Source organism: Leuresthes tenuis, unplaced genomic scaffold (genome assembly GCF_036924035.1).
Source record: "Leuresthes tenuis unplaced genomic scaffold, fLeuTen1.0.hap1 SCAF_2, whole genome shotgun sequence".
Taxonomy (NCBI): Eukaryota; Metazoa; Chordata; class Actinopteri; order Atheriniformes; family Atherinopsidae; genus Leuresthes; species Leuresthes tenuis.
In genome coordinates, this window is record NW_027325356.1 from 26,183,856 (window position 1) to 26,207,108 (window position 23,253).

At 42.7% G+C, this 23,253-nt stretch overlaps 1 protein-coding gene across 11 annotated transcripts in view; it reads right to left on the reverse strand.

Moving 5' to 3' along the window:
• Positions 1-23,253, reverse strand: part of baz2ba (bromodomain adjacent to zinc finger domain, 2Ba) — a 64,378-nt gene that overhangs the window by 15,838 nt on the left and 25,287 nt on the right. For 6 of the 11 annotated variants that reach the window (XM_072380819.1, XM_072380814.1, XM_072380822.1 and 3 more), the window contains exons 3-15: positions 13,369-13,557; positions 9,620-9,811; positions 9,181-9,342; positions 8,566-8,762; positions 8,245-8,457; positions 7,398-8,024; positions 5,094-5,838; positions 4,518-4,787; positions 3,815-3,875; positions 3,586-3,694; positions 2,679-2,780; positions 1,891-2,113; positions 1,309-1,401 (exon numbers count right to left, since the gene is read on the reverse strand). In XM_072380819.1, the coding sequence (XP_072236920.1) occupies positions 1,309-1,401; positions 1,891-2,113; positions 2,679-2,780; positions 3,586-3,694; positions 3,815-3,875; positions 4,518-4,787; positions 5,094-5,838; positions 7,398-8,024; positions 8,245-8,457; positions 8,566-8,762; positions 9,181-9,342; positions 9,620-9,811; positions 13,369-13,555 (3,181 nt within the window). In that variant the 5' untranslated portion in view covers positions 13,556-13,557. The remainder of the gene's footprint in view (positions 1-1,308; positions 1,402-1,890; positions 2,114-2,678; positions 2,781-3,585; positions 3,695-3,814; positions 3,876-4,517; positions 4,788-5,093; positions 5,839-7,397; positions 8,025-8,244; positions 8,458-8,565; positions 8,763-9,180; positions 9,343-9,619; positions 9,812-13,368; positions 13,558-23,253) is intronic. The other 5 variants (XM_072380820.1, XM_072380821.1, XM_072380818.1 and 2 more) reach the window with 1 other exon arrangement.

The following is a 23,253-nucleotide window of genomic DNA, read 5'->3' on the forward strand; positions in this document are numbered from 1 at the left end:
AGCTGCGCTGCTCAATGAATGAAGTCACTGTGGTAGAAAGCGTTCAGTTTTTTACAGGAGATCTAACAAAATCTAATATAGAAAGTAAGTTGGGTTGTATGTTTCTACTGTTTTTGAAAAGAACACAAGGTTTTGGTGTTGTCTAACTGTTTTACTAAGTACTTATAACACTGCTGTATCTGTTTGATTTTCATTCAGGGCATAGATAGGATTGGGAGCATCAGTGGTTGAAGTTGAAGTTTAGAACATGTTTTAAATTACGGTCAGAGGTGTGCAGATGGTCAAAAGCAGCCTGTAACCTGGGGGATGGTTGATTGACCGTTAGGCTGATAGCATACAACATGGTGTGAGTAAAAACTGTGATTTCAGTGCAGAGTTGGAGAATAAATGCCATTTGTGTCCTAATAGCACTGGGACTAATATCGATCCTTGAGGAACACATTTATCAATCAATGCCTTGAGGACCTGATGTGAAGTGATCAGCAACAACAGTTTGAACTCAGTCAGAGAGACACGATTTGAACCAGGTGGGAGAAGAAACTTCAAAAGTCTCAAACAGAAAAGGGCTGTGAGCATCACAGTGTTGCTTTTTAAAATACGATATAACAACAACAGCTTCACCACATACTGTGCTATGATCATGACTGAAGGCAGACTGCTGTGGCTGAAGAAAATCATAATCATCATTTAGGACTGTGGATAGACAGGACCGCTTGGATACAGCATGTGTCTTATTTGTTTGGGTCAAAATTGTGGCTCAAGGATTTCATACAGAGAGGCAAATAGTTTTTCTATCACCTCCTCTGTCAATGAATCTGAGCTCTTCCATATAAAATAAATTTTCCCAGCAATGAAACTTGAATAGAAAAAAAGGTAGATCATTATGCATGATGCATGTGATGTAAATGTTTAAATGTTTTGGTAAATTATACATTTCAGAACAAATACTAGCTCTGGTTCCAGTTCTGAATTAAGTGAGGGCTAAACAAGAGATTTTGATTTGACTTTGACTGATTGATTTGACTCTTCTTTATCATGTATATGAATATAAAAATGTATGACATCTGAAAACAGCATGCTGCTGGTTGCAAAAAGATTAGAGCAGAAAGAAGATTAAAGCTGGTGCATTAAAGCAATGAAATCAAATATCACCCTACATACAAACAAAGGCTGTGGGAGCAGCGCAAGTTCCTCAAAAGGTCCGGCCGGTCTTCATACTATGCTCATTTAGATCAAAGTGTTTTGGAGTGACAGACTGACCAGCTGAATAACCTTCACCAGCATGTTTACAGGCCCCTGCTCTCTTACCTTGCTGTTTGCGGGCTTCTTTGGCTGCACGAGCCTGTGCCTGCTTTTCCAGTTTCCTCATCAGTTTCATCTGGGCAGCCTGTCGAGCTATTTCTACACAGAGCGGAAAAAAAGGCATTGTCAGTGAGAGGCTACAGGAGAATACCAAAATGCTGCTGTAGTCAGGCCTAGCATATCTGATCAGTCTTTAAACTTTTTATCCTCAACTTCTACAAAAGTTTATCAATTAGCAGATGTGTTAAATGTGTCCATTGGTATTAAAAGAGTCTGATATATAATAAAGTATTTTTGCAAGCATAGACCCTTTTTGTTTATAGTGGTAGCTGTAAAGCTTTTATCAAGGGCACATAAAAGGCGCATAGACATCCTAAAAGGCATGCTTAATTGTTTTGACAAGGCTCTACATCAGCACACATGTGCTGGATTGAACAAATAAGCACGATATAAAAGATGTTCAATATGCTAAATCGAACACATAAAAATGTACTCCCTTCCCCCGCTTCTGCTGCCTGAATAATGACTGATAGATTAATGGCACACTCTTATGACAAACACATTTCAGGGCTCATTTCCTTTGCTAACCTTGAGCTTCTAGTTTGCGCAGAAGCTTGACCTCACTGGGACTGGGACCCTCGGGTGCAAGTGGATCTCCCACATTCGGGGGTCGTCCCTTCCTCCGTCGGTTACTTTTAGCACCATCGCCTCCTAGCTGCCGCTCTGAATTTGGGGGGCGACCCCTACGACCCTCCATCGCCAAAATGCGAGGAATGACCTCCTCTTCCTTTAACAGGCTCCACTGTAAACCCTGAATAAAGAAAATAAGTGGAAATGGAAATATTGGGAGTGGCAGCAGACGTAACAACAAATTACTTGCTGATATATGTATTTTAATTTAACTGAGGAACAATGTGATGATTAGCTGGCCAGTCTATGATCTCAGTAGAATTTAACAGACACTGAATAATATTTTCTAAATTAAAGACCAATACAGAATAGCATTGGCTAAACAGCAAGTTGAAATAGAAATTATTAATTTATGATAAGCTTTATGCCTTCTGTTTCTATGCCCCTCAGCATTGCACTGTATCTATCTATTTTTAACTTTCTAACGCAACTGTTCTACTTTATCTCTTTGCATCACAGACACGTAACATGGCATATATCACTGGTCACCTGTGGAAGTAATGTCAGCTGATTATTACATTACTCCATGCACAATGAGAGGTCTATGAACTAAGACTACTGAGGGTTTGTGTTGATTCCTATCCATGCCCTGACAGTGACGGCTGCATGAAGCTTAGCCTGCCTCTAGATGAAAAGATGAACAGGGATCAGGGACAGAGAGATAGAGAGAGATGAAAGGCAGTCACCTGGGGTCCTTCTCTGGCTTCATAGAAGTCACCAACCCTTATCTTTGCACTGAAGCTAAAATTATCACGCGTGAGGCCATTTATTCCATTTCTGGATAGATACTACAGAAGAGAAAATAATAATGGTATTGGTTGAGGCAGGAAAAAAAAAATTGCGAAATTAGCCACATTGAAAAGCAACTGGGAGGCACTAGACTGAAGGGAGTCTATGGCTACAGTGCATCTGTGCGGAGGTACTAATCATGATAAAAGCAAGGGGACAAAAAAGAGCAAAAGCTCTCAGGAGAGAAAAACGGTTTTGACCTTGGGATGCACAATTCAGGCTCTTTCTTATTTATCTGTGGCATTGCTGGTCTTTTACTGCCTGCTGACTAAGTTGCAGTGAGTGAATGTTACTGCATAGACTATTTTTTAGTGCGCTACTCGATTCAGAGAGAATTTGGACAACTGTGGTGGTTTAGCCTTTGATGAACACAGACGATCAGAGACAATACCATACTGTGCAAACGTAGCCAAAGTTGTGCATCCCAGAACTAATCATTAATCATGTTGGGGGGAGGGGAGAGGTGAAAAAAAGAGTGGCACAAGAAGTGAATCTAAGAATATCATCTCTCACTATTAGGGTCATAGAAAGCAGGATGGGGGGTGGGGTTGGAGTGCAGCTGAAGCAGTAGCATAGACCATATATAAAAAACACTGACACACACACACAAGCATTTCTGTGAGCAATGGAGAGGAGCAAGTTTGCAGTTATCAGAAAGGATATCCATAAATCAGAAAACATGCTGTTCACAATGATTCCCTCTGTAATTCTTGTTACAAATTAAACTGCTCATCAGTTTGCCCACAAACACTTGCTGATGTATACTCAGTGAGACTAAAACGCAGCGCCGTGACACCAAAGTACCTTCATCACATCTGGGTACTGCCTCAGTTTCTTGCCACATGGGGCATAGTAGGCCACCTCGCCCTGCGGGCGTCCAGCCACTGATTTGATTCTGGTTTCTCTCCGCCACCTAGGAATGTAAAAATAACAGCTGTTCACATAAACAACATGTACTGAAAGCTACATTTTTATGACAGCAGCTCAAATTTCTGCATAATACACTTTCTTTTTCTTAGCTACTTGTACATACCCCAACTCCAGAGGTGCCATAAACTCCTTCTCATCCATCACCCTCTTCCTCTTTCCTAAGCCTGTGGAGAAACAGTTTAACCATCAATAATGTAGCAAAAATTCACATATAAAAAGGTAGCGGACCAAGTCTGACATCTGATCAAATGTCATACCAAGCATCAAGATGCATAACGTCTTTTAATAGCATTATGTGACCATAAAAGTTCTACGGATACATAATTCTCTGAACTGCTATCTTAAAGCTCCAAAGCTAAACCCTAAGCCTGATATGCATGAACGCAGAAGAGAACAAGCATTAGAGAATAAAAAGCATTTACAGCCAGAGAAAGACTGTAAATGTCTTGCTTCCTGGCAAGCTACATCTATGTCCTATTTTCTCTGGTTTGGGTAATCTCTCATTGAAAGCGACGGAAATGAACGCTGTTGCTGTGCCAAACAAGCTGTCAGGGCACTTGGGCATGCCCCTACAGGACCTCTGTGCTGTGGTTGAGCTATGACAACCAACTGCCTTCTTCCTGCCTTCAAAAAGAATCAAGGCCTCTTCATAATCACCTGAAGGTGACGAGAGTGTACTTCCTCTAGGCAGTATACAATTATGTTGCTTCTGATACTGTATAGGACTTAATCGCATACAACAGCTTACAAAAGCCCCTTTTTACCTCTCGGTTTAATACTCAATGGACAGGAATGTAACCAGTTACCTAATGGAGAGGCGAGGCTATAGGAGGAAGAGCCCGGAGAGCTGTGATAGGCCAAGGCACTGGAGCTGGTGGCAATAGTGGGACTCTTGATGACCTGCAGGTTGAGAGGGGAGCAGCTGGTGGCGGTGTGATTGGTTGAGGTGTTCAGTAGTTCTGAACCTTTGGTAAGCCTCTGGGGAATCATTTCCTTCTTAGATGATCCAGATGGCAGCAGCTTTAACTCCTTCACTTTCTTCCCAGAGATGTCACTGTCTGAGTTGCTGTCAGACTCTGAAATGGGTCACCAGGGTGCAGGTTAAAAATCATAAAGGCATAGGTTTACTGAAACAGGTGTCAACTTAATGAGTACAGTTTTGTATGACTGCATTTGTGGATTTCACGCAAATTCTCTCAGCTGTGAGAATCTGGTGCTTTTCTTCTCTTTTCTTTAAAAACTCTAAAGGTTTTTTTTTTTTTAAACAATTGTGAGGGTTGACAGCCTAAATAAATAATTCAAATAATTCAAATAATTGGTAAAGAATAAAACATTTCACATTGTAAACGTTACATTTACCGCTGTACATAAACAGCACCAACCTGACAGACTGTCATCCGAGTCCTCTTCGTCCTCCTCCTCCTCCTCAAGGTCGTCATCCTCATCATCATCATCATCATCACCTGAGTCGTCAGATTCCTTGTTGGCTGGGAGGCCAGCTGTGGGGTTACATGTCCCAGGGATTCCTACACCTGGAATTCCAACCCCAGGGATACCAACTCCAGGAATCCCGATGCCAGACTCTCCTCCTCTAAACAAATCCACGAGAGACTGTACCAGATGGTTCTGAGAGAAGCCCTTCCAGGCAGCTAAAGGGTCTGCTTGTCCCAGTCCTGGTGTCTGTCCCTTACCCTTAGGGGTCTTGTTCTTTCTGGATCCATGGCCTGTGGCATGGGGTGAGGTAGTGGGGGGCTGTGGCAAAGGCCCAGTCTGGGCTGTCGCTTGGCTCCTGCTTGCCCCTGTGCTCAGATTGACAGGCATTGACCCAGCATCCGGGTCGCGCTGGGGGGACTTGCCTTGAGAGGCCGAGTCTTTACGAGGTTTGGTGATGAGGGCCAAAGGTGCGTCCTGAGTGGTGCTTTGGATGACTCCATTTGGGTGATGAGGTTCAGGGAGACCCAGCAGGGCACTCGAAAGGAAGAGGTTGGAGTGATTGTTCTGGGGTGGAGGAGGCGGAACAGGTGGCAATGGTGGTGAAGACAACGATGTCCTCTTGGGAGATTTGTTTGGCCCCTGCTGCTGCTTCTTTTGCTCAGTTGGGAACGTCTGCCCTTGGGACATGAGAGTCTGAGGGAGACAACAAGGAAAGGAAGGGAGACAGGGGGAGGGAAACACAGAAAAGGAGGAACAAAGAAAGGTTAGGGGAAAACATTAGAAAAAGAAATGGGACAAAGTGGAGTAGATCTAGCTGTCAGTTGACATCACTTCTGATTGTTTGAGCAGGTGACAAAACTACAATGCTGAACACTGGTACAGTTAACTATGTCTAAGCCTCTTTTGGAGAAACAAAAAGAGCACAAATGCAATAACCACAGGCATTGTTCTCGACCAAGATCACAAAAAGAGACACTGTGTATCTCTCTAAAATTGTAATTACTTGTGTGCGTTTTTGAAAAGCCCCACCGCAGTTATCATCATTCTGCCCAGCATGTTAGCTTTTTTCACACTGATGACAAATTTGCCCAAATCTGTGTTTAAAAAAAGAAGCAGGATAGACTTTAATGGTGCACTTTCAACTGGATGTGATATGAAGTGAAACAAATCAATTTCACAGACCATGAACTACAGTAACAGTGCTAAAACCACAGGGGGAATTTAGCTCGTTGTAAACTTCTCTGTAATTGTGAAACAAAAAAGGGGAACTGATCTCTAGAGAACAAGCTGATATCAATAGGTTTATCTTATTGATTGTTGTGATCCGTGCGGTCAAAAGCAAATAAAATCAGTTTGAACAGAATTTAATTTCAACTTACCAAAATCATCAATAATAACTGCAGAATATGGCCATTGCCTTAGAACTAGAAGCAATGGCTCGTTTATCCACAGGCTACTCAAGAGCACTGCAGTAAACATGACGAATGTAAACCAGTCCAAAGCTATAATGATTAAAAACATTAAACCATGACAGTGCGTAGATTACAGAGCTTAATGAGCTAAGTATGAAGGAAGTTTAAACTTGACAGAACATACTTGGCAGCTTTAAAGGTAAACTGCTTGCTGAGACCCAGTGATTGACACTTTAATTCGCTGAAGGAAGTTGTTTGAAAGGAAAAAAAAAAGAGGAAACAACCTTTAGTGTTCAATAAATTAAATTGTAAAGTCAAAGAGCAACTTTGTGCGGGCGAATAAGCATCTACAACAAGGCTGCAGTAGGTCAATGCTGTTCTGAGCATTCTTTTGGTAATAACTAAACATCATTTAGCCATTTAAAAACCATAGCAATCACCTATTCTGAACCTTTACTCACAACCTCATACAGACTTTCTTTTTATACCAAATACAAAAAGAATAGTTTTTTTCAAGAAGTATTAACCTAAAAAAAAATCCCAGTGAATTACAAGTTAACCTGTAGCACTTCTATTAACAGCTGCACAACACCAGTGTCTCTTATGGCTATTTCGATTAGCTTAAAGCAACGATGAAAAAGTGAGAAGAATACAGCTGCAGGTCTAACTGTACACCAGTGAACCATTTCATTACTGTCAATTTGTTAGGATTCACTTTGTTAACTAAACCTGAGAGTGCAGCTGTTGTGTTCTTTATAACTTCTCATAGCATGAGGAGTAGTAAGTGCTGTGCCATTTGTGTGGATATGGTAAAATATGTATATTATTCAACTGGCTTACCTGTTTGAGCCTGAATTCATTGATCTGCGCAAGTGAAGCTTCCAGCAGTTTCCTTTTGTTGGATTTGGCGGTGCCAGGAACAGCGTGCTTTGGTAGCTTCTGAGAGGGCTTCCGGGAGCTTGTTAATGATGAGGTCAGACTGAAAGATTTTGGGGAGGTAGAAGCTGGGAGATTCGAGCGGGGTGGAGAGGGGACAGAGAGAGGCTTCGGGGAAGAACAGAGGGAGAGGGGCAGGTGCTGAGGGGAGGAGGAGGGCAGCAGTTTGGGAGGTTTGGGAGAGGCAGTGCTGGAGAGTACCTTTGGGGATGTGGTGAGAGCTATGGGGGAGGAAGATGGTGAAGACTCCCTCCGGGGCTGAGTGAGGAGTGCCAGGGGCTTTGGGTTGGCAGCCAGGCCAGTGGACTGAATCACACTGAAGTGTTGCTGTAGCCCCTCAGTCCGGGACCTGGAGCTGTGCAGCCCCAGTGTTGAGGTTTGGGACAAGGCAGGAGGGGAGACAGAGCAGGGTAAGGGCACAAGGGTTGGGGGGTTGGAGGGCACCTTCTGAGCATAAGTGTCTTTCTTTTCCTGACCCTCCCTAGAGAGTGGCCTGTCAGTCTTTACAGTTCCAGTGCTGGGTATCAAAACCTGGGGAGGAAATTCAATTAAAAGCTATTAGAACAAAGAAAAACTTTATGGTATGATAATTCATGTTAATAAATTCACAGGCGGGTACTCGTTCTGTGAATGAAGGCACTGGGCACCGAGAGCACCCAAGTACATCAGAGTGAGTGACTGAAGGCATGCTTCGTGTTATTATTTCATTCTAAGAAAGAAGAAGCTTTGATTCTCTACTTTTCTTCTTTACCTTTGCTTTCTTCTTTGTCCGCCTCTCGGACTCTGATAATTCACTCTGTTTGTCCTCCTCTTCATCGTCCTCATCGTCGTCATCATCATCTTCATCATCCTCTGCAAGGTCTTCCAGATCACTGCTGAGGGACCCATCACTTGAGCTGTCTGAGGATGTGCCTGATTCGCTGTTGCTCGCCAAAGAAGTGTCTGTTGGCTTCTTTCGTGACCTCTGAATAGAAAAAAAAACGGTAAGAGTGAATCTCACAATAAAACGCAGACATTGTCCATTTCACATGTTCACTGTAAACTGAGGACCAAATCTTATCTTGGCACTGACCTTCTCTTTAGGTTTCTGAATCGTCTTTTCCACCAACTCTGCTGGGTTGTTCTGTGGGCTGCTACGGTGGCTATAGGAGGGCTCTGGATTTTTGGTCGGCTTTGCCGATGCCTGAACAGGAGTCGGACTCACAGAAAAGCTCCCTGATTGTGTGGTGGGAGGGCAGACGCCACCGCCATTCACTGCGCCATTCAACCCTAGAAACACAAAATCCGCCGTTTTACCAATCAGCTTGATCTTTCCCTGAGAACTCTGCACAAGGGATAATGGAATATCTGAAACTAACTGCAGAATAGAAAAGGGCTACTAAAAATATTGATTTATACATGTATCTACATCAGACGTGCTGGCTGTGAGGGGCGTAAGCTCAGCATGAGTGGTTTACATAGTAAAAGATAAATTAAAAGATACTGTGAAATTAAAAGAACACAAGAAACAGAGATTACAAGAGGGAACCTGAGGGAAAGAGCGGGAGGAAGAAGCTAACAGAATGACTAAGTGAGCAGTGGAAGAATCTATTTTGAAAAGGGGATATCTCATCATAGGGCAAAGAGGATTTAAGTTGTGGGAAAAGATAGACAGATCAATGTGTGGGACTTTAGCATAGTGCTGTACCTTTAGGTGGGGCATGGCTATTCTTGCCAGGCGTCCTGATCTGAATAGGACTGGCGTTGTGATTGGGCTGAATGTGAGGGGCGAAGAATGGAGGGAAGCCTATGAAGGAGGGGAGAAAGGCAGCAGCTCCCCGTCCGTGGGCTTCAGCAGCTCGCCACCATTCTGAGGAGAGGAGAGGAGAGGAGAGGAGAGGAGAGGAGAGGAGAGGAGAGGAGAGGAGAGGAGAGGAGAGGAGAGGAGAGGAGAGGAGAGGAGAGGAGAGGAGAGGAGAGGAGAGGAGAGGAGAGGAGAGGAGAGGAGAGGAGAGGAGAGGAGAGGAGAGGAGAGGAGAGGAGAGGAGAGGAGAGGAGAGGAGAGGAGAGGAGAGGAGAGGAGGTGGAATTAAAGGAACGTTTCTTTTTGCCATTTTCTGCCCAAAAGTCAAATGCCATCCTCTTACCAGAAAGGGCTCCTAGTTGGGGGTGGGCAGCCAGAGCAGCTGACATCCCAAGGGAGCCCAGGCCTCCAAACTCAGGCCTGCCCGCTCCGGCAGTGTAGAGGGCTCCGAAGGCTGGGTGGTTGACCAGAGGGAAGGCACTTGACAATGTGGAGCCAATGAAGGGCTGTTCTCCCGCTGCTCCATACAGACGGCCTTGTGTAGATACAAACGCAGGGGACATGTTGAAATATATGAAAGTGCAATCTACATGTGATATGTTCTCAACTTTTGATGATCATAAAAAGTTTTTTAAAAATTTTTTTGAAAAAGTCTGTATTACAGAAACTGTCTTGTAAAAAGAGAAGACAGGCGACTAATCCAACTTTTGGCTTTTCAGACTTCCAGCAACTCTAAACATAAAAAATAAACACCAACTTTTAATAGCAAACAGAACGCTGACTCTCTGATGCTGAGTGTGTTGTTAAAATCACACAAATTCTTCTTTCTCATGGCTGTCAGTGTCTGTTTGCTTGCGGCTGCTGTTTCAGTTTCAGACCTACATCAGTTTCACATTCCTGCGTCATAGATGAAAAGACAGATTTCATACAGGAGGTGAAATTTGCTTTGAACATCTAAAAAATACTGCCAACATAATTTTACCGTAAGTAGGTATTTCCCTTTTGTTTTCCACACACAAAGCTTTACTTGATATTGCTGTACATACATAGTGTTTGACAGCTGTTTATTTATCACAACCCATTGTCCAAATGTTAGTTTGCCATGTTTATTTGCGCAGACTGAGAGCAAATTGCTTCCCAGAGCTGTCGTTGTAGGAATCATCAGGGTTTAAAAACTGGATTTAAACACATTTTGAGGGTGTCACTTTTTATCCATCTTACTGCAGCGGAATTACACACAGAACAACTGTCTTTTATTTGTGTAAGAATCAACTCAAGATTTAGTTCTCACTCAGGGCACACTGAACAGCAGTCACACTGATTCTGAGCACTACAGACTAACCAGTGCTTAACCGTGATGCTTGTACAAATACTGTTAGGCATTCGCATTTAAATCACTGAGCATTTTCTCATAATCGAATTGCAACACAGATCCACTGCAGTTGTGTATTGATATAGCTTCGGCTTAAAGTAAGTGTCAGAATGTGTTGCACGCCAACAAAGGCTGGGTATTCTTTGTGAGAAAAAGAACCATCAATATGAGGTGTAAAAAGCTAACATCCTTCCATCCTTTAGGCATTCAATTTCAGCACAGAAGAATACTTCATCAACATCATCATCGTCTAGCATTTTCCTGAGCACAATCATTTCTGGCAGGGGCGACTGCCACGTATTACCTCCTCCCAGAGTCAGATGCAATTTGGTGTGAGCATATTTCATGCAAATTCAATTTCTATTCCAGAAAAGGAGAGCAAGCCTGCTTGATGCCTCTGCATAAGTCAGGTAATACACATGCAAAGAAAAAAAAAAGTGATGACTGTCGAAAAGGAAAGTGTTGTGCACAGTGCAGATGAAAATGTCAAACTACTATACACACACACTCACCAAGGAAATGTAAAGGAGAGTGACACTGAAGCAGAGGGTTTTCTGAGCTAATGCAGTCGAAAATCTAATAATAGGGCCGGCTACATATGCTCTACACCAGGACTAGAAATGAACAGATGCATCTCACAGATTTTTAAGTGTGAATCAAACTGTCTGTGGTTATGTGGCCTTGCCAGCATGCTGGCAGGGTGACATATGAGAATATGGCCCTTTGTGTTGGCTTCAAGGTCCCTCTCTGCCACAAGACAGCAAATTCTGCCTTTTTGAATGTCATTAGAATATGCTGAATATGTAGGCCTGCCTTGCCAGCGTCAGCTAGTGGATACGAAGATAAACGACTGCAATGCAACCCCCAGAAAGGCCAGCCACAGCATTCACTTATGCCTAGGGTGCCCACCTCTCCCCCTTCCAACCCCCCACCCGTTCCTTTCTAGGCAACACAAAGTGACATCTGCAAATGCCTCTTCAATATTAATGCAGGCTTCCAGAAGGCGAATAATTAAATCTAAAAATTTCAAGTGAGAAAGAGGCACCGGAAAGACATACCTTGGATTACCTACTCTCTCTTCCTCACTCTCGCTCCCTCGCCCTCTTTTTCATTCTGTTTCAATCCTTCCTCCGCTCTGACAAACTGCACCGCCTGCTTTTTTCATGTTTGGATGCTGCCGAAGGGGGATTAATTTGTTGTTTGTTGCAGTCAATCAAATTTCCACAGACAGATTTAAGTTAATTGCATCCGTGAGTTGATCCCAGAAGGAGAGAGTGCTACAAGCGCCGATCAGCTTTTATTCTCCAAGTGATATCCTCATCAATGACACGTGCACAGAGACAAACAGAGAGCGTGCTCATTTTTATGTTCTTCAGATTCTATTTCCTTAAGTGTTACTGGCTCACTGGCAAAGGACCTTGAATCGATGCCTGCAGAGTCTGTTATGATACTTTATCTGCACTATATAATTACAGAAGTTACCTGCTTATTCTTGCTGTTCAGCGTGAAAATGTTTTCTTCTCTTTACATTGTGACACTTGGAGTAAGGAAAGGAAAGAAAATGATTTTCTCCTCACTTTTATAGAACGTTTGTACATCAGACGGTATAAGCTTGAGTTACAAGCCCATAAGGCATTGTATGAAATGAAAAAGAATTGGCTTGCAAAAGTTTTGCGCTAACACTCTGCCTCTGAGCATTTCATTTGACACTCAGACCAAAATCGCTTATCTAGAAAATCTAAGCACACGTAATGGCACAGAGGGATAAGAGGGATGTTTAATGCATAAGAGGAAGATGCTTCTAATGGCTTCTTCTTTGGGGCAACGCTGAGGATAAGAAGGACAACAGAAGGGGCTTTATTTTTCTCTGTCCTTCTTTTCTCACAACAGAGAAAAAGAAACGCAACAATCATGGAGCAAGCTGAATATCCTTTTCCCTACTTAGTGCAGTGGGGGTTTGTGTGAATGAGTGTGAGTGTGTATATATAGTAGGCATATGAAAAAACAACAAGACATTAGGAGATGAGGGGGAAGAAAGTATGAGCAAATGATTCACTCTCTCGCACAAGGGATATTTGAAAAACACACAGAGAAACAAGCACACACACAACTAAAGATACACACTCTTTGCCTAATGGCTTTGACCAATACATAGAAAGGAAAGCTGGATGCCGGACAGGGCTGACTAGACACTGAGTGGCTAACAAATGTTAAATCATGCAGGCAGAGGCTCTTTCTCTCTCTCACACGTACACACAGACACACACACACACACACACACATACGTGCACGCACAGTGGCGTGCTGAGCCTGACTCTGAGGCAGCTGGAGCCAGAGAGCTGAAGGTTGTCAGGAGACATGGCGAAGCATGTGTGTGTTTCTCACACAAAAGAGCCCTCTAATTGTTTGGGATTCATTAATGCAGCAGCTTTTCAATTGCAACCCAAGCTGTCAGGAAAAAAAAAAATTGTAAAAATCCTGGTAGATGGGAGAGAGGTGTATTCACACCGACTGCAAAACAACAGTATAATTAATACTGGAGGAAACTCATTTTTCATGGTAAATGAGGAGTACTCTGAATGATATGGAGACACGATGGTGACCACATTTGGCATCGTTTTATGGATACACGGAAACTGTTTGCAGTGTGTGTTTTTTCTCCTGTGTGCACGGTGTTTGAAAGACGGAAGATTGACACAGAGGAGAAAACTGTTTCTTACCAGAGGTGTTGAGGGTGGATCCCAGTGCTGATGGGCTCGGGGCCAGGCTGCTCTTAGAGTGGGGAGCAGGCGATGACGAAGAGGAAGAGGAGGAGGAGGAGGAGGAGGAAGAAGAGGCCGCAGGGGAGGAGGTGCGAGCAGCAGACAGGGTGGGCGCAGGGGAGGCCAGCCGCTCTCCAGACTCCATATCTGTCAAACACAATCCAATCAGCAGGGTTACAATAGCAAAGCACACCCACCCGCACTCTCACAAAACACACACACACACGAATGTATACTGTCACACCTACACAACACGTCCAAGCACATGCATGCACATGTATACACACACACACACACCTCCTGACACTTTTCCTTTCACATCTCACTTCCCCTGAACAATATTTCTATTTAGCCATGCTCACTGGCTCCCAGCCTCTATTGATTGAATATGGGGTAGGATGGAGGATGACACTTTTAAGGACTCTGATAACGGACAGCAAAGCACGTTTTTTTTTTCTTTTTACATTGTGATGCAAGAAAATACCAGTGCTGAGAGGAAGCTCCTAAACAGGACAGCCACTTTTGCAGAGAACTCACTCTGAGGCTGAAGTGGGATATTTGGAGTGAAAGAGATGAGAGGAAAAATTCAAGCTAAAAAAAATAGCACATAAATAAGACATTTGTCATTTTTCTGTAACCTCAGACACCGAAGAGCACACAAGCACAATTCATGTAAACCTGTGTTTCACAAAAATCATCCCTTTATAGCTCCACAAGGACAAATGCATCTTCTAAAGAAGGAGATCTTTGAGTCTGTTTAGTTAAAACAACAACTAAATGGACAGGCTTTTAGGAAATGTGTGCATTAACCAACTCCTAAGTCTTCCATTAACAGTCTCAAAGAGTCACTATACCAGCTACAATAAACCAACCAACAACATAAGCCCTGACAAGAAACATTTGGTCATTCCGCAGCCAGATATTTTACTCACATTTGTGAGCTTTAATCCCCTTTCGCTTACAACTGAGAACACAATGTGGCAATGCCCACACAGCTGCTGACTTGTGGAGCCAAATAAATATAACAGTTTCAAAACACATGAATTTGCACGCACAAATTTCAACCCCCACTGCAGACAGACACACACAAAATCACCTCCCCTGTCTATCACATCAACCTGACTCTTTCTCTCTCTTCTCCTTTTCCATTTCCCTCTGCCTGACACTAATCCAGGACTGAAAATCCCCTTCAAAAGCACAGTTTGCAGATTGTGTTTTACAGGCAGGCTTTGTTATTGTGTCATTACACATAAACAGTCTCTGCCTCTATCTCTCCTTCCTTCCCTCTCTCCTGCCACCCCTCCACTACCCTCCCTCCTTCTCCCCTCTGCAGTGGGAGCAGAGCCACTGATTAAATCTCTGAGACAAAAGCTGCTATCCTCTGAATATCAAGTATCAGCCTTTCGCCAGGAGCAACACTGACAAGAGAGAGGGAGAGAGGGAGAGGCGCGGATGACAAGAAAACCTGCTGCAGTCCACGGGGAGGAGGCTGGTGTGCCATCGGACTTGGGCGGCCATGACTGCCACTGCTGCAGTGAAAAGATGGTGGTTGTGTAATTATGAGCAAGGTCAAAGGTCCTTTGAATGGCCCCTCACGCAAGATGACAGCATGTGGGTAAAAGAGCAAAATTATCAGCCTAAACGGCAAGTAAGCGAACGTTACATATTAGTTACAAGGGCAAATTCCAGGTTATGTGAAAATAGAGTTTTATCACTGTAGTTTAAGCAGAAACTGTTACCTCTCAGCAACACTTTGTTGCACGATTGGCTGTCACATTTTATGCTCTTTCACTTTGGCTGTCACCTTTTAAATGTCAGGTTAGGGTGAAAAGAAAAACATGAAAGAAAAAGGGTTCTTCAAAGATTAAAAAGAAGCGATTTTTCCGCAGTTACTCCTGACAAAAAAAATGTAAGTATCATGAGGAGCGTGATGAAAATGGAGACGAGCTGTGGCCCATCATAATTATCATAATGCACATGAAAACAAAAGGCTCGTGTCTCAGAGGACGAGCAAGCTTATGTGGTGTCAGCTGGTAAGTGAAGCAGATCATTCCCTACCTTTTCACAGGGAAGCAAAAACACAGAAAGAGGAAGAGAAAAAGACCAAAAGACTGAGAAAAAAGGGGATAAGCAAGACAATATACTCTGATTTTGTTGTGGATGGAAAGAAAGAAGAAAAGAAAAGAGTGGGAAAGATGAAGGACAGGCTGCAAACCATTCCTGTCGTTCCTCAATATCTGCACTTAATGCCTCGCCTTGTCAAAACGTGATGATGTGAGCAGAATTGATTTCCCCCCCTAACAAACAACAAAAAAGCAATCCCTCCTTTGCAGAGGTGTAAAGCAGAGCCACCCTCCCCCTCATCTTCTCTCATCTCTTAGTATCTCTCAAAGGGCCTCTTTCTGGGATGAGAGATGGAGAGAGAAAGGACAGCAGGGGGGAAAAAACCACTGCGAGGCAAGTCCATCTTCTTCCAACAACTACAAACTGATCACTTAGTACAATTAAATCTAATAACAATAATAAGATTGAGCTCTGCAATGTAGCACCAAATGCACAGCCACAACAATGATTGCAACAATAATGGAGCACCAAGGTATTTAAGGATCCAATCCTGACTTAATTATGAGAAATTAAAATGGATTTAGCATCAGAATTAGCTTGATTTTATAGGTAATTAACGGCACACAACAGTGGCAGTAGAAGGCAAGCATTATAATCTCTGTGAACGGCTAAATCAATTTGTCTTGAACAACACCAACCAATCAACACAGAGTACTGCAACCAGAAACAGCAGGTCTTGCAGATGCAAGGAGAGGCAGAATTTATGCTAATGGCTGAACTATGATTTATAAGATGTGTTCCAGCGCCGGATTCACAGTCACGTCCACAAATATAACACAGCACCCAGCTGTCAACACATGCACCTAATAGTGCCTTGATGCAACGGCCCTTCAGGAGATAGCGTAGCTATAAACAGCTCTGCGGCTTTATGATTGCATGTGGCCTTCGTATAGGAGCCTTCGCTTGTCAGTAACATCTGAAAGGAGGGCACAATAGCATCAAGGGAAGATAGCGTGCGTGCATTTAGTGGTGGGAGTGCTGCTTGGAATGCGGCCTTACATCATACACTTGCTTTGTAGCGTAGCATAGCTGCGTTGCGTGTATGTAATGGTGCCTGGTTACACATGCAGCGGTTTCACAAAGGACTGCCAATACACGTGCCAATGGCAGTGTTCGTCTACGTGAGCTTGTCGGTGTGTGCATTTGTGCATGTGTGTGTCTATCACAGCCTAAAACTATAAAACCTCCCGTGTGTCTCAATCCTGCCCCTTTTCTCCTCACCCCTACAACACACACACACACACACACACACACACACATGTACACGCAGTAACAGATGGCTGATACTAACTGAGATAATCCGCCAACAGAGTCATCAGCATGGATCAGTGGTAATCAGAGTGTGGACACAATGTCTCTTCTCCAGCCGTAATGGAAGGAGCGCCTGGCGCAAGAGAAGGGAAATGCATTATTCCCCATGATGCCCTGACCCCATTCAAAGACACACAGTGGCTCCCAGCTCTTCTTATTTTTTCTCCTCACTGCAGACGACAAAGACTATATCATCTTCAACATCCACTCTCTTCCCTGGATCTTTTACTCTCTGCCTTTTTGTTTTGTGATCAGAAACTATGTCAAGCAATGACCTCTCTTCTGCTCTGAACAGCTAACAAGGAGAAATAGCAAGTCAACATAACAAGTGTCACAATGAGGGGTTACTGGTAACAAAAGCACTGGAGTGAGTAATCAGCTGCAGCATTTGGGCATTTTTCTGTATCGCCTGTTACTAAGAACAGCAAAGTTCCTTTTTAGACTTGACAGGGAGAAAGCAAGATGCTCTGATTACAAGGTGACATCAGTCAGGCTCATGAACTACTCAACACCAAAAGGCAAAGTGAACAGTAAAATCATTAACGCATTAACTCTGAATCTGCATTCATATCCCTTATTTCTGACCTTTGATAGCTGTTGCTCAGGCACGCTCTAAACTTTCATCTCGTTGCGTTTGAATATGTCCATGTTTTATAGGCACGACATGTGCATATGAATATGGATGTTTGATGGCAGCGAGCCCTTACTAAGCTCATCTTGCTTACTTACAGCAGAGTGCATCCACAAGCTCGCTTGACCCCTTTTCTCCTCCACCCCCTCCTGCATGTACACCATCAGCCAGGAAATGACATAACCAAACGTCTTGGAAAAAATTAAGTGACAACCTTTGCCCAGGGTCAAACGTCAACTCAGAGAACATTTAAAGAGACAAGTACTGTGTGATATCATGATTCACCACTGGTTTCATGACTTTGTATTTTGTTTGACACTTTTTCAGACTTTTGAAATATTCGATTCATGAATTAGAAAATTTCTCCAGGATATTGAATAAAAGCACACTGATATTTAAACAGAATGTTTGCCAAACAGCATAATAGCTTTGTGACCTCGGAGTGAATTGTGCCCGTGTCTGAAAGGAGCACAAAGAGGCAGCATGTCCCAGCGAGCCCCGTCTAGGTGACAACTGCCAGAGTGACTCAGACTCCTCCCTCAGCAGCACTCCTGCCCAGTGACAGATGGCAGAGCAGGGTAATGTAGGGGATGGGCACCTTCTCTCACCCTGCCTCAACTAGCCTTGGCAGTGGTGCTGGCTGCAGGTCTTATTACAGCCACACCACTGTCTGTCCGCCTGCTTCCATGTAACACTGGAGCTTACCAGGCTCGAGCTGCTTACTGCCTGCCAGGGTAAAAAGGTAATGATATGGTCTTGTGTGCAGAAAATGGCAGAGTGTGGCGTTAGCAATAAGGAGTTTCCAGTCCCAGCATTCATTGGGCTTTACTGCAGCCCAAACGCACATGTGCAACCATCTAGCTGTAAGAGGCTTTAGATGAAACATAAAACCAGCAGGCGTGCCACACGCAATCTGTATATTTTTGAAATGACAAGAAATCAGCTCTTGCCAAATGGCTTTATTTGCCTTTTCAAGCATACTGTAGATGCCAAAGGCTGGAATCAACACCCCTACTCACCATCCGTCTCTGCTGGGTTCCCAGTGACAATAATGTGATTTTGGGACATGGTGATGACTCGGTGGAGAGGAATAGGATAGGCTTGTCACTTGTGTTTGATGTCAAATGTATGTGTGACAGAATAGTGTTACTCAGCTCAACCAGACATAGCACTACTCCCATTTCCTGGCCATAAATAGAAGAGAAAGAGCTGTTAGTAAGTGTGTAGACAGAAAATTTACATATACACACACACACATACACACATATATATATACATGTGTGTGTGTGTATATGCAAGCACAACTGTATGCACCATTCTAAGTATCATAAAGTAAGCTCAATAAGAAAAATCTTATCTCTTCTGCTCTTTCGCATATGCATCCAGCCAAAGCTAATTATTCTCCCCATGGTAACGTAACAGGGTCCTCACATCAAAAAACCAGAAGTGTGCATCGGGCAATCATCCCTGATGAATCTGCCCTTCTCTCTCTGCTAGCCACTCGCACTCATCTGCCAGTCTCGCTGCTCATTACAGTTTTTCTGCAGACTGAACCAGATCTGCTCGCCATCGCCACTGCGTGTTTGTACAAGAATCCATAATGACTCTCGAACAGTTTGGAAACACAGACTTACACAATCTATGTGCTTCAGAGAGCAACACGACCACAAAATGTACATGTGCACAAACAGACAGAGATCAGATGGACTGGAGGGAAGGTGAGTGGGAAGCCATTGCTGTTTTTGGCCAGTTTCTATTATATATAAAATAACTATATAATATTTCTATGAAAAGGATGTTGTGGTATTCTGAATTTGCTAGAGACCAATTTCACCAACAGATCTTCAGAGAATAAAGAGCCAAACTGATGGCTAGAAAAATGCATCTTACGGCCTCTAACATTGTGCTTTCCAGGTGCACAAAATATCCTGCATGTTTTTGAAAAAGATCCCTGCACAATTCTGCTGCAGCTGTCCATCACAAGCTGGGATTTTATTTCATCACTTCCATCCTCAAGTGTAAGCGACTATGTATGTAACTGCCGACAGAACGATTAACCGGTTGGCTTATGAATCAGGATGAATAAATTCCATTGTGAGGTAATCGGTATTGGCTAATTATTTACAGGTATGGATTGCTGATTGTTTCATGAGGCTGGTTAAAAACAGCAGCTGCAGACAGTTTGTTTAATTGTGTTTTTAGTTTCTATGAGGAAATACATTAACTCTGATTACTCATTAACTATTTAATCTATTAATTTATCATCTAATAATCTTAGTTAAAATCTAATAAAATGAGGAAAAATCAAAGTAAGACCATTTTCAGTGCCAGCATAAAAGTGTTAAAAGTTCATATAAAGTCAGCAATTCTTGTTTCAAACTAATTTAATATTTTACCTCCAGTATCAGTATCAATAATTTAAGTTAACGTTAATGATGTGTGACTTTTCAAGTGAAAATCAAAACAAGATATTCCTCATAATGCTGACTGTACTTATCTAAATAAATTCAGGAAACAAATGAAAAGAAAAAAAAACAGTAAACTGAATAACTGGAAATAACATCAGTTATCAGGGATATCACGGACAACAGGAGAGAAAGACTGTGAGAAGGGGGGCAGAATGAGAGCAGTACTTCAGATATGCATAATGCAAATGACATGCATCTCAAATAGCAAAACAAACTGACAGTGGCAGAACAATGGAATATCCAGAGAGCGGCAAACCTTGTTTGAGCAATTGCTGGAGTCCTTTCTGCCCATGTCCATGAGAAGAAACCGTTTAATGTTCAATTCCTCTGAAACCTTACTTGTAGGAGATAACTGATGTCACTGGGCAAATGTGACAGAACTTAGATAAGTGGTGCGATGGCAGATGTAGTTTGCACAGAACTACCAGTCAAAAGCCTGATCTGATGCTGTTCCTGAAGAACATAATGTGCTGTTAGACAGAATAAAATCAGTTACAAACCCTGATTTTAACGGCTTCGCTTATCCTCACAGAGCTTCAGCCGCCATCATCCTTCTACCAGGTGTCCGGGAAACACTTACAGTAATAAAAGAATTTGTTGATTAGCTTTAAATTACCATAACAGCCACCTTAAAGAATGCAGTGAAACTCAAATCTCTCTCATGGTAAACTATGATCAAAGCTGCGAAAAGCGTTTTATATAGCTAAAGACAATAAGTCTATTTATGAATTGCTCAATCTGATCATGTTTACGACATGATCTACTGCAAATGCTGATAGATTTTTCCTTCTGGAGTACTGGAGAATGTTCCTACTACAACAGTTACAATTTCTGGCCTGTTTATTCATTTAGTCACAGCTGTCCTGGGTGGCACGAAGCTCAGGATGTGGTGATGGTGTCCCTGCCCCTTAAATCAGAGGGGAACATCTTGGTGGAGCAGTGGGCAAGCATTCAAGAACTTCTGTGTTTTGCCCATTTCCGACATGAGAAAATAACATTAATGGGTTCCATCAGTCTATGAAAGAAAAAGCATTCGGTAAATCAGAGACGGAGGAGGAGAACCGCAGTGTAGGAGAGTTTAGTTTCATTTAAAATCTGCCTGATTCCTCTGACAAGCAGCTCTTATGACAAATATAAGAAACACCGCTGCTGTGTCTATCTGTTAATGCAGCTGGAAGCAGTTCAGACTTATGCTTTCCTACAAAATGCCATCAAAATGATTGTAAAAAAGCATCAGCGTGCTCAGTCAGACACGACATGTCTGGTTGTTGCCAGATTAATGTAAAACACTGCATATCTGAAATGAGATTTAACGAAAAAAATGTTGTAAAAGTTCTTATTGTAGATCTTTATCAACTTCAATCAAAAAAACTGATTTTCCAAATGCATAAAAAAGTTTTTAGGCTGCTAGCTCACAGATCAGTGTTTACAATTCAAAGGCAGATTTCGACCTCTTTTTTTTTTATTTGTAACTTGCAGACAGCAGAAGAAGAGCAGCAACTACGCAGACTTATACCAGCACTCGACCGTAGGTGAGTTCAAGGTAATGTCCACTCAGCCACAAGGTCTGAGTGACTTCAATTTTGTCATCTTCAACAGTCAGCGAGGGTCCATGGGGTCCAAGTTTAAGACTGAGCAACACGACTGTGCATGCTGCTGGATTCAGAAACACAACTTACCAGACTAAGGAGTTGAGAAGCAAAAGAACAACACCGATGCTTCTTTTAAGGACAGACTTTCCATTTTAACCACAACTCCAGAATGAACTATAGATCGATTGCATGCCCATGAATGGGAAGCACCCAAAGGGTAGTAGCATCAGACCGTGTGTGTGTCTGCAGAGTCCCAATAAGTTTGCGCACACGGACACAGAAAGCATTAACTTCCTATTAGACTGCAAACTGAATTATGTGACGAAGAGCCACATAAACTAATAAATAGTATGAAATGACTGAAATCAGCTATAAAATTTCAACAGCAATAATGTTGTCTTCATTACCCATTCATTACTCACTATCACAGCAAGCCTTGAAATAAAATACTGTGTGTAGTTAAGGGAAAGACATATCTGCTCTTTCCAGCAATAATGAACATACAAAATGTTGGATTGCGATGCAACTGATAGCGTTAGTGTCTGTGTGGGAGTTGAGTTCCACACTTACTTCCTTTGCTGCACAGATTGCAGCTCGCGTGGCTATTAACATTGCTAAATGCCTCATGTGTCAACCTTACCTCAGTACCTTTTTTTCTGCCTTTTGCTCTTCGTACTTTTTGTTTCAGCCAGCCATAATAACACCTGCACACAATGACTTCCTGACTTACTGTTCAGTACAGTTAGAAAAATGCTAAACGAAGATAAACGTGCTTATGACAGGAGGCAGTGAACAGAAAACCTGTTTCCATGTGTTGTGTCCACACTGAGATCAGATGAAGATCTTAAAAGATATTGGTTTGCTTCAGAACTACGTGCTGGCGACATAATGTTTGATGAGAGAAAATCCACCAGCATTAAACTCAATATGTCAGTCACTTGTATACCCCTGTTCAAACGGGTGTGTTACTTAATGCTAAACATGTGAAAATGACCGTCTGGAAAGAGAATGGTGTTGTATCGACAGAGATGGAGGCAAAGCAGCAGGCAGTCAGCCACTCTGTTCTGCTTCACTGCAACATGGGAGGGAGGCCAGCATGGACACACACACACACACAGATGTAAAAACACACACGCAGGCATGTACACACAGGCAGTACACACTTGTGCGCACCCTCATGCTCTGTCTCCAACACACACACACACACGCGGTGCAGCAGGTGAGGTGCCAGCACATCACAGCGCTGCCATTTTTCAGTGTCTTGCTCAGGGAGAAGCGCTCTGACATTTTATGAAGCACTCTGCAGAAATCAGCAGCTTGTAATGGCGGCTGGACTGTCACTCCTCTCCACTCCTCACACTCCCTCTATCTCCTTTCCTCACACTGCTTTTAAGATATTATCACCCTTCATTAGCATAATCTAATCAATTTTACAAAATTGGCTTTTAATTACAAAGACCAATCTTGTCCTCTTATTCTGTTAAAGGTTTTGTATTTAAAAAGAAAACCGTCTCACTGTGGCAGGAAGCAGCCAAATTATTTAATAAACTGGGTTCCTATCATACTTAAGAGAGAAAACTCACACACTAATGGCTAAAGGGTACAAATCGAAGAAGTATCTGAGGAAAATACAAATAAGTTTAAACTGCAGATTTTTCAACAACTGAACTCGAGAATATGACAGTAACATATTGATATTAATAATCAGTATAGTAAA